The sequence below is a fragment of the Glycine soja genome, chromosome 10, assembly GCF_004193775.1.
Source record: "Glycine soja cultivar W05 chromosome 10, ASM419377v2, whole genome shotgun sequence".
NCBI lineage: Eukaryota > Viridiplantae > Streptophyta > Magnoliopsida > Fabales > Fabaceae > Glycine > Glycine soja.
In genome coordinates, this window is record NC_041011.1 from 46,819,242 (window position 1) to 46,830,610 (window position 11,369).

Sequence of the window (11,369 nt, forward strand, 5' to 3'; positions counted from 1 at the left end):
ATGCCCTAAGTTGAATTTTCCCTAAAATGGTTCATGTGATCGTGTAATGTGGCACAGTGGCACTATAGTTTCTCTTGCCTTTTAATTTGTGCTAAGGGATCACAAGCCTGCACATACACAGCTCAGTGGATTCCACTTGAGGGAACACACTCTTTTGAACAATTTTTTTCTATTATTGACTGATTTATTAAGAATTACAATTTTTGCTGAGTCACTTCCCATTTTATAAGTTCCCCTTGAATTTTATAACTTTTAATAAATTTTAATCAACAACAAAATGTGTTAAAAAGAGTGTGTTGCAAGTACCTCTCTTCCACTTAATATGCATTCATAAGATGTTTCATAAAAAAAAAATAATAACATTTTGAGAATTTTCCTTTTCTAACATGATTAATCACTAACTTGAAAGGTTAATCTCATTGATATACTATTCTGCAGGTGTCCATACAATTGAATATCTTGGGCAATGTTCTTTTGATTTTCATTTTTTCATCATCTGTGTTCTTTTCAAGAACTGAAATGGGCCAAGAATTGAAGCATTGAGTAACATGAAATAATATCATCCATCTTCAGAAATATCCATATGCAAATAGTTTTAATTTCTTTAAACAACAGCATTCAATAATACGAATTCACGTTAGCCATCTGAAGAAATCTTTACATGGAAAAAGGTTTCATTTTTCAACCCACTTTAATATACAACAGAATTTAATACAAACAACATATCAATAACCTTTTTTGGTGTGCAATGACAACAATGAAAATCAAACCTAAATCCTCATGCATCTATCCTAACTCCTTACCCCTAGGCCAACCTTAGTGGGTTACATATCAATAACCTTAGACCTCAACAGTTCTTTTTGCCCCCGCTGACTGTCTGCTTGTTGAAAATTTGACTTTTTGTCTTCTCTGAAATAATAAAAGTAAAAATCCTAAAACAACAATCACAACAAAGAAAACTTCCAAGTGAGTTCCCCAAAGAAACTGAACAAATTCTTGTTTGCTTTCACCATTACAGTCACAATCATAGATATTTCGTAGTACACTCCCTTTGACACTGACTTCAGGGTCAAGAACAAAATCCAATGTCACTGGTCCTTCGTCCAACCAAATAGTTGTATTCTTTGATTTGTAGCCAGGCATGGTTGCCACTACTGCAATTTAGATTGAGAAATTGATCACAAAACTCTAAAACTGAAAATTGTGTAATTTAATAACAATAATAATAATAGAAAGAGGATATTGTCATCTGGGTTGTTATGAAATCTATATATCCCATCCAGGAATTTTATTATTTAACTTGTCTTCAGACAACTTAAGAACCCGCCTACTCACCAAGATTTCACCAAATCATGAGAATTCCATTCTTATTCTTTAATTAATTCAGAAAATCTTCAAGTTAGGCTTTAATCCATACTATAACAAAATAATTTGAATTGTATTAGAATACCTTCATATTTATCTCTTGGGGCGAGTATGCGATGATAGTCACCAAAAGTATTTCCAGCTCTAACCTGTTAGTTCAGAAAATTAACAGACCCAAATTACATCATCAAACTGAAGCTTAAAAACAAACATGCAATTGAGAAATATCAAGAATTGTAGCAAAGGAACAAAAACAATCCATAGGCTATCAATTGAAATTTGAAACATGAAATCTAAACTTAAAAAATAAAATATTTTTGTCTAATAAATCAATCAATCAAATATGCAGTACAACTACAGACAAGCATTGTAAGAAAAGACAATGCTGGGAAGTGGGAAAAGAATTTTACAGAAGCCTGAACAAAACTGTAGCAAGATTGGGATTTCACATAAAAATTTGATGTCATTATCTAATTGAACAAAAATGGGCAGAGATACATACTTCCTATCATGCAGAAGACAGAGAGAGAAGGGAGGATAGAGATCAAGAGGTTTGAAAGGAAAAATAGATAAAAGAACATGTACTTTCACACGTACTGTGTAATTTATTCCACTGACAATTATAGAGCCTGGTAATGGCCTTCCATCGCCTGAAGAATATATTCTTCCATGCACTCCTGTCTATAGAGTAGAATACAAATAGCCAATCAATTTAATAAAAAGCAATGGCACCGACAACTTAAACATAGGCAAATACGAGAATCTGCTAACCAATCTCCTAAGTATATTTTAAAATATAATGTAAAAGGTAATCTTTTGATCCAATAAAATAAAATATAGCAGAAAGAATAAAAATACAACTAAGCTCAATAAACAAAAATATGGAACTTCCATCAAATATAATTGTACATCTTATTTCAAACATTTTGAAAATGAATCTTTCAGTTTTCCCTCCATCAAATATATATATTCTTTGTTGTATATAATAGCTGCATTAGCAGCGCTCTCTACTACACACTTGTAAGAGGCTGTAAAGAGCCTCATTCTCTTCATAAATAAAACTGATACATAAGACCACAGTCACTTGTATATAACTATACATTCACTCAGCAATGTTGTCTCCCACATCCTCTCTCAAATATTTACATGAACCATTGAAAAGGCTCCTAAAAAAATTCCGAAGCAAAAGGACAGGATATAAATTTCACATTAGTTCTTTATGTAAAGCATATTAACAGAAACAGCATACCTTCACCAGGCTTGCCACAAGATTAAGCATGCTCATTTTGTTGTATCTCCAAAGAAAAGGAAGCTGCATATTAACAAAGTAAACAACACAAGAAACTTTTAATAGTGATAAGTAAACAATAACCAATATGTAGATGCCAATCATGCAAACCAAGTAAGTATCTGATGGATACTTGGAGTTATGGTACAAATAATGGAAAACAAGCTCCTTACAAGCAGAGGTACCACTCTATGTTGAGACTGAAATTACAGAAGAGAATGCAGGGAAGTAAAGGAAATTTTGCAGATACACTGAAGATTACTCCTCTCCCAAAGCCCCTCCACCTTTTTCATTCTTGCCTACCCTCCCTTCTCTTCCTGTTTCTCCTTTTAATAATTTTCTATGACAGAGTTCACACTTCACTCCTCCCTACCATGTCGAAATGCTGTTATTCCAACAGTGAATATTCCTTTTAGCCACCATTCTGTCAACGGGAAGTCTATGGCCTTATGGCCATACTTCTGTATGGCTATCGGTATCTCGTGCTTATGTTGGTTAAGAGCAAATATAAGACAAGACAACACAATAAATAGAAAGTGAAATAAATTTTGATGGTGTAGTCCTTGCTGTGTAAATGGATGGGGAGAAAAGTCATGATCATTGAAACAGGAAATTTTTTTAGTGATGGAATAGATAAGATCTGGGTAAAAATATTAAAAAAGGATGAACAGTTGTAGTTGAATTGCTAAAATTTGGCTTTCATTATCTATCAATGGAAATTCATCTGGCTTCAGAGTTCAGACAGATCTACAGGTCAGTTAAAATCATATTCTCTTATCCTAATTGTTTTAACAATGGAAACTTTAAATAGAATGCTTAAATAATGTCAGAATGCATCTCAAGTTTTTGTGGGTCCTCGGTGGGATCCCTTATTCCTATCTCTCAAGATTTGCTTACTTTTTTCGTATTCTCTTATAATTATTTGGAAAAATTACATTCACACCCCAAGGTTTAACTCATTTTTTTACCTTATAGAAGCCTCCCTTAATTTATACAACAACATATTGCAGTATACTCTTCCCGTTAACACAGACATCCCCTGATTTCTTATGCATTTATATAGAACATGGAAGGTCAAAGTAATGTCAGAAAAGGAAAAGATATCAGGTGTAATTTCATTAAAACTTGGGATGTGAGTGTAATTTGTTCTAATTATTTTGCTTTATTCCAGATATACTTGTAAATTTAAAGACTGCTCGGTTTAGAAGCTAGAACTAACCTCAGCAGCATTAGGCCATTTATTATCACTAATTTCCAGGGTCAACTCAAAACAGCCAGCATGTATATAGTTCCAATCTTGCATTCCCCCATATAGAGGGTACCTGCAGTCAGTACTATTTGTAAATTGTGCACATATTAAAAGGAATAGGATTTCAGTCATGAACTACTATGCAATACTTTCATACAACAATACCATGCTGCTCCATTTGTGATTCCACCGAGAAATTCCTTGCTTGAAGACATATTGTAATGAGAGTGACTGTAGATACTTGACATGAATCGAAATGCATCATCATCAGGACAACCATAGTACTTTGTCCTGTAATTTATTCATATCAATAGAAAAATTCAACACAAGAGTCCAGATTGGAAGCATGTCATTCAATATACATCTCTATATAAATGTAATGCACTGAAAATGGTCTGAAAGCAAGAAGAGATAAACAGTATCTGACATTATGTATGACCTAAAGTCACAGTTCCCTTGGTGTTGTTGACATTAATATAAGGTCTGAAACTCATTGATATCTCATGAAATCATTAATTACAGAATAAAAAAAGATTTTACAGCCAGCAAGAAATCTTCAACAATCAAAGCTTGGTGAGCATATTCCTACTTAATAAGCGATAACATTGAAACATAGCATTTGCAAAATGTTAATACCTTAAAATAGCAAAATATTTGACATCCAACAAGAAAACTTGAGAAAACAAAGATTGGTAACCATATTCAACTTAACAAGTAATAACATTAAAATACAGCACTCTTGGAAGAACAGCAACCAAGTCATTTCCGGTGACATGGATCAAATAATGTCATAATGTTCAATCGTAAATCATGTCTAATCCTATGTTGTCTAGTATGTCCACTCATCAACTGCAACATTCTCATCTCTGATACAATGATTTTATTCTCTTACTGGCTTTTTGCCGTCAAACATTCAGCTCCATACAAGATTTCAAGTCTAAGCTGTGTGGTAAAAAAAATTAGTAGAAAAAAAAATGGTGAACTACTGAAATAGCACTTTTCATATGATATAGGAAACACACATAATGGGTAGCAAAGTAGACACAATGCAAATTAAATAGCATGGAATGAATACAAATAAAGTATTTTATCACCTTTTGTCATCGCTGCCATCCCATGGATAATTTGCAACAAGTGCCCCCTGAGGTTATAAACAAAAAGACACCATTAATAAACAGATTCTGGGTATAAATATGAAAATTACTAATATAGATGAGCTAAAACCAATTCAACGAGATCAACTATTCAGGGTTATTTCACGTGTTGGCCTTTTCAACCATAAAATGAAAATTTAAAAAAAGAAGTGAATGTCAGTAAAGAAATGAACAAGTTATGAAAACACTGGCAGAATACATGCAGAAAAGTTCCTAAATTCAATTTTCATTTAAACTAAAGGCTAAAATGCAATTTTCGTCCTCCTATTTTCCCAAATCTGTGATTTTAGTCCCTTTGGTCAATTTCAGACTTGTTGACTGTGTACATTTTTTAATTTTTGTTTTAATAAATTAAGCTTGTTAGCAATTAAATAATTTAAAAAAAAAACATTTGTCATGGGCATAATAAACAAACATTTGTCAATCAACGTTTACAGAGTACATAGATCAAAGTTTGAAATTGGCCACAAGGACTAAAATTGCTGATTTTTTAAAAGTAAGAGACGAAATGTCTCAATTAAAAAATGGGGGACTAAAATCGAAATTTTTTTAAAAGTGAGGGATGAAATGTTTCGATTAAAAGATGGGGGGGGGGGGGGGGGGGACTAAAAGTGCAGAATTGAGAAAATAGGGTGTTAGTGGAAAAAATAGGAGAAAAAAATTTGAAATTTGAAATGAAGATAAAACATACAAAATTTCAAAATTTTGTTTTTTAGAAATTTTTTTCCTCTCTACTTTCTTTACAACCAAACAACAGAATTTTTCAAATCAAATTTTTTCTTTACTCCTCTTTTCTTTCTCTGCATCCAAACATAGGGTGAAAGAAGAAATATCAAATGAAATAAACTGCTAGGAAAAAAAATTCCAAAATTTCAGAAAGCATGAAGCAGGCACTGGAAACTGATTGGTTACCTTCATATTCAAGATTTCTGAAAATATAACAAGTTCTCAATGACTTTTGACAACTTTATCTTATTGCCATTAACCGAAACCATATAATTCTGCTCAGGCATCATGTATATCTTCGAATGGAGAAAATTGAAATATTGTAGAATGAAAGAAAGGATATAATTCCTTGATGTATAACAGGATCCCCACAACTAAAAGATAAACTGGAAATAAACAGCTCAGCCCAGAGTAGACATCACAAAAATAATTAAATAAATAAATGAAGCAAGCAAATTATTATGTGAATTCCAAAGAATTAATACCCCATGCAAAGTGGCAGATGCTGTGAATCGTATATCTCTCAACCAATTCATTATCGCTCTTGTTTCAGGTTGCCGGGAATCCTCATCATCATTTATAAAAACAAACTGTTATTTCATTTGAAACATAGTTGGTTAGTGTTCAGATGATCTCTAGCAAGAAATAGCAGCATTTATAACAAACAACATGATATACAAAGTGTCACTTTAAATTTAAATTAAATTAAAAAGATAAAAATATGTATACATTCACATCCACAAAGTAAAAATTCATGGTTCTGATATTAAAATCATCAATTAAAGGTAACATAAACTTATGTAATGACATTTATAAATGTAAATCAACTACTAGAATGATCTTATGAACATAATAGTAAAACCTCAGTCATAAAGGTGAGAACATTAATATTGATTCTAATATTAGAATTTGATTTCATAGTAACAATGACCTTCAACCAACTTTATCAACATACTGTATACAGATTACTATTAAAAAACAGATATATACCTGGTCAGGAAAATCCCGATTCAGATCAATATTATTAGCATTACCACGCTTTCTTAAACTAAAACCATCAGGATTCATTGATGGAAGTAAATGAAGGTGAACATTCTCCACAATCAATGTTGCCTGAAATATTTCACAAAAGTCAGAAATTGTAAAAGTAAGAACTGAATCATAAAATAATATTAGTGTCACTGGAAAATGCAAGATGTGAATACTGAAGCTGATCTGAATTCCAATATATTTGAAATATAGTTCATATTTATTTATTGAATAAATTTCTAACATAAATAGTCTTTTCAAACTGATCCGAAGTTTGAAATTGAAATGAATGGAGCATTCCTTCCTCGGTGATTTTCCATGAAATTTGACTAGTGGATATACAGAAGGATGGAAAAGCCTTGATTTGATGATTTTCTTTCTATTTTTTTCTTAATAAAAATTTCAATAGAGGAAATAAATGAAGAGATTGTTATCAGGCTGTAGAATAATTTTCCCTAGTCAATAGAGTTTTTGTGCTCAATAATAGATATTGCAACAGTTTATAAACTTTAAAAATTTGCACCGGCATCAACAAAATAACAGCAAAGGCATGTATTTGTCATGTATGCAAAGACGGGGAAAGAGATCAAAATATATAGGTGCAAATAAAGGAAACAAAAATACCAAAGGATCCTTCAAATGGTTATCACATAACCAATTGGCCAAAAATATAAGCAGCTCACGTCCCACAGGTTCATCACCGTGCACATTTCCAATATACTGCATCAGTATTAATGGTCACAGAATTGCTGAATTCAAGACTACAGAACATTCTTCAGGCAATTAACTAACACTAAAGCAGAAGTATTAAATATGACATCAAGCATAAAAATCATATCCAGAAAAGAAAAAAACAGCTAATCCATATGAGTAGAAAAAAAGCCAATAAAAGAAGAACTTATTGAGAGAAAATGCAACAAGAGTTCATTAAACCTTATGTGCAAAAATGTAAACATCAAAGAAAAAATAATAATTGAGTATATGAGTAGTAGTTCCTAAGATTGTTTCGTATCTTATTACAGATTAGCAGAGATCATTATTTTAGAGGGGAATTGAACATGGAGTGGAATTCTTATGACAAATGTCTTTTACACACTTATAAATCAATGATTTCTTTTAGACTTCAAATCCTTGAATTATTTAATCACTTACCCCCAATAATCTCCTGCCAGTTCAGTAAATTGATGCATGCAGAATGCACTAGTGTTCCTAATAAAGAACAAAGAGAATTTGGAATATCAAGACAAGTATCCCATACAACACAGATAGGGGAATTAATGAACTTGAATTCTTAAGTTATAACCCAGAAAAAGAGGTATTTCAACACAATGCTATACCTTTTCTATTTTCAAGGAAGTAATCAACTTTAGTAAAGTGTAAAAAGAGAAGGGAATTAAGAGGGTTAAAATGAGTGGAAAAGTTATGTCCATTCCTACTATTCATTGTGTCATGATATTCTGACTTTAAAAGTTTCAAATGTCTGTGTTATATTTCTCCGCCAAAAGCAGTAAAAATGAAATAAAACAATATGAGTGGAAAAGTTATGTCCATTCCTACTATTCAATGTGTCATGATATTCTAACTTTAAAAGTTTCAAATGTCTGTTATATTTCTCCGTCAAAAGCAGTAAAATTGAAATAAAACAATATCATAAGCTAGTTGCTTCGCTGGTATTGGGTGGCAAACACTCACCTTAAATGCAGGTTCAGTCTCTTCTTCTCCAGGCTTGTCAGAAATCTCTATCACCCACTATATGGAATGAAGAAAAACAAAAAAGTGACGACACTCACTTAAATGAAACTACTTAGATTCAAATGTAAATTATGAATGAATTCTGAAAAGAAAAAGAAATTACCAATGGAAAACCATTTACACTCTTTCCAATACTGATAGCCCATTCCAAGAATCCCTCAAAGAGAGAAACAAATTGCAAGTCAGTTGAGCAATTGCAAGAAGCACAGACTTTATAAGAAGTTCATTTATTCATGAAAGGAGGAGGAATTAATGAGCATTTAGTTCTAAAGTCATTAGTTGAGGCATAATTTTGAGTTATATGATTAAGTAAGAAACACTGCACAAGAATGAGGAATCACCTGTATACCCTGGATATGTTGCTGCATCTTTGTCCAAATTCTTGGATGGCCCATTCAAGTTCATCATTGGACATAAATCCTTGTGCCAAATCAACACTAGTAAAGAAAATAAATAAATAAATAAACAATAAAAATGAAAAATGACTATTTGAATTTAAATGCAGAGCAAATCATAGCAATAACTACATCATAGCTGTCACTGAGAAGATCCATTAAGATACCTTGTCTGAGCCTGAGACTCATCCTCTAATAAATGCCTTGCACTGCTTGCATTACTACCGTCATCGAATTCTTCTAATACCAACAACAACATGTAGTTAGAAACTTCAAATTGAAAATTCCACTTTTGAAGCTAAACAACAAACGTTATCAAGCTAATTATCACAAACCATGCAAATTCTGACCACCCTCCCTCCCAAGAGTTGTAAAATTTCACTTCACACTCCCAAAACAAAACAATCCAAATAAAAATATAAACTGAGAACGGAGTCCAAAAATTATTTATAAAGAACATTATAAAATAAAATAAAAACACTCCAAATCTTGAATACAGTTATTATAACTTATTCCTCATGGAGTCAAATTATGAGTTTCAAATTGGTTGAGCCAAGTTGTTTTTTTTTAAAAGGTCAAATGCAAGAACCCATTTTTCCCCCGGTCTTAAGTTGATTTAAAAACCAAAAAAAAAAAAAAAACGAAGAAGAAAGGCAATACGCATAGTTTGAGATGCAAAGAAGACCTGAAGGAAGAAGGGTTTGTTGCAAGGAACCCTTGGCAAGAGAAGAGGAAATTGCAGAAGCAAAAAGGACGAGAAAGAAAAGCATGTTCATCTTCATATCCATGGACATGGACGATGAAATGCATGATCGGGCTCGGAGAACTCAGGCATCAGGCTAAGGTTGTTTGTTTTGTTCCGATTTATCGGTGACACTCACGTGACGTAAAAAAACGAAAATTTCAAATTCAAGCAACGTTGTCACTTTTTTTTCTCTTTTTCGGGCTTTAAATGCGAGCTTTATACTATATATGGGCTGGCTCATTCAATGATCACCCATCTGTGATTTTGTAAAGCCCATCAGATTTTGATCTATTGTTTGAAAAAAAAACACAAATTTTCATGTAATAAAAGCTATTTTCACTTCTTTTTGTTACAAAGCTATTTTCGCTTTCTGAAAACTCTACATTAAAAATTATTCGCTCAAGTGAATTTTATGCTGAGAACAGATTCCTTTTTCTTTTTCTGGAAACCTATTATTTGGCCGTTTTGTTTATAATCTAGTGTTGATGGTATATGGTTATGTCACAATCGAAATAAATCAGAAATTAATACTAATATTACTTTGTCATTATTTTGAACGAATTGCTACAGCCAATTTTTGTGGGAACTTCTTTTGAGTTGCATCGATGGAGATTCTTTACCCGTCTCGAAGGAGGCACACTTGCAGAGAATCCAGCATTCAAGTCATTTCAACATCATCTTATTTAAGAATTGACTAGGTGAAGGTTGTTATATTGTATTTTTCGAAAAACATAACTAGAAAGCGTGTTAGACAACTATTCATCATCATCTTGTTATGTGTATGTGGATCCTTGAATAGGAAAAACAAGGGAGGAGAGGATAGAAGAGAGTAGAAGATGAAAGAAAAATAGAAAAGAAGAGAGAGATGAAGAGGGTTGGATTGGAGAAGATCTGAATCCCTTGTTATGTTTATCCAAAAAATAGTTACATTTGCACGTTACGATAAGTATCTTTCATGATTGATAGTCATTGTTGCGTGATTTTAGGAATTGATTGTTAAGTGACTAATATTTTGAAGAATAGGATTTATGGAAGTTTCTAAGTTTAATTATCTAAACAAATAATTAATGTAAAACTATTACTTTTGAACTTACTTTTTGTTTTTAGATCAAATGGTGTAACCATAATTTGCATTTATGGTTTTTCACTTAAATTCTCATCCATCTACTTGAGCTGCGTCCGTCAGGCTAAATTCTCATTTATGATATTTCAGTCACTTCACTTATTGGCTTTCAGATAATGGTGGAATTGATTCCGTCTAGTTGCAATATATAGCTTTGGTGTGTCGATTTTACCTATTGAATATATTGTCCGAAAGGTTTCTAAGTTTGATCAACTAACTATGTTGGTAAATGATTGTCTTCTACATAATGCTTAAAATGACGCATGCTCAAATAATCACAAGTTGGGATAGAACTGTAGCTTCAACTTGTAAGATTTTTTAGATACCAAACTGCCTTTAAAGTGGATAAGATTGTATTTTTCTAAATAAATAAAAAAAACAAACAAATATAGATCCCATTACAAAAAATTCACAGCATTAATTGATTGCGATATCTTATGGATCATTGTGGATTCACTTGCTTTACAAAAGAAACCTATTTGTCTTTTATAATCTCCCCCATGGTTAACCTGGAACATTTCTTTTTTTTTTTGTAAAACCTGG

At 32.1% G+C, this 11,369-nt stretch overlaps 1 protein-coding gene and 1 long non-coding RNA gene across 5 annotated transcripts; one reads left to right on the top strand and one right to left on the bottom strand.

Moving 5' to 3' along the window:
* Positions 1–617: 617 nt before the first annotated feature.
* Positions 618–10,539, bottom strand: LOC114371992 (carboxypeptidase SOL1-like). Of its 4 annotated transcripts, none has more exons than XM_028329355.1 (15): positions 10,324–10,539; positions 9,126–9,198; positions 8,905–9,000; positions 8,667–8,697; positions 8,504–8,560; positions 7,436–7,531; positions 6,773–6,895; positions 6,268–6,372; positions 4,997–5,043; positions 4,068–4,193; positions 3,873–3,975; positions 2,615–2,677; positions 1,963–2,046; positions 1,451–1,514; positions 618–1,154 (listed from the first exon to the last, which is right to left on the bottom strand). In XM_028329355.1, exons 3-15 carry the CDS (start codon positions 8,976–8,978, stop codon positions 841–843), a joined length of 1,287 nt encoding a protein of 428 aa, XP_028185156.1. In that variant the 5' UTR covers positions 8,979–9,000; positions 9,126–9,198; positions 10,324–10,539; the 3' UTR covers positions 618–840. The 4 variants fall into 4 exon arrangements, with proteins under 4 accessions (XP_028185156.1, XP_028185154.1, XP_028185153.1 ...); XM_028329353.1 differs by lacking the exon at positions 10,324–10,539 and adding an exon at positions 9,644–10,031 and having other exon boundaries at positions 9,126–9,195; XM_028329352.1 differs by lacking the exon at positions 10,324–10,539 and adding an exon at positions 9,644–10,028.
* LOC114371994 lies at positions 9,691–10,649 on the top strand. Its single transcript, XR_003658101.1, has 2 exons — positions 9,691–9,802; positions 10,274–10,649. It is a non-coding gene; the product is annotated as an uncharacterized LOC114371994 (long non-coding RNA).
* The last annotated feature ends 720 nt before the right edge of the window (positions 10,650–11,369 follow it).

What these genes read in the sequence shown, in the direction of transcription:
- LOC114371992 (XM_028329352.1), bottom strand. Translation starts at nt 9,752, where the DNA reads ATGTCCATGGATATGAAGATGAACATGCTTTTCTTTCTCGTCCTTTTT. An exon ending in AACATATCCAGGGTATACAG is followed by an intron (nt 8,698 to 8,904) that starts GTGATTCCTCAT and finishes ATGGGCTATCAG; the next exon opens with TATTGGAAAGAGTGTAAATG. An exon ending in AATGGCCTAATGCTGCTGAG is followed by an intron (nt 2,678 to 3,872) that starts GTTAGTTCTAGC and finishes GTTAATATGCAG; the next exon opens with CTTCCTTTTCTTTGGAGATA.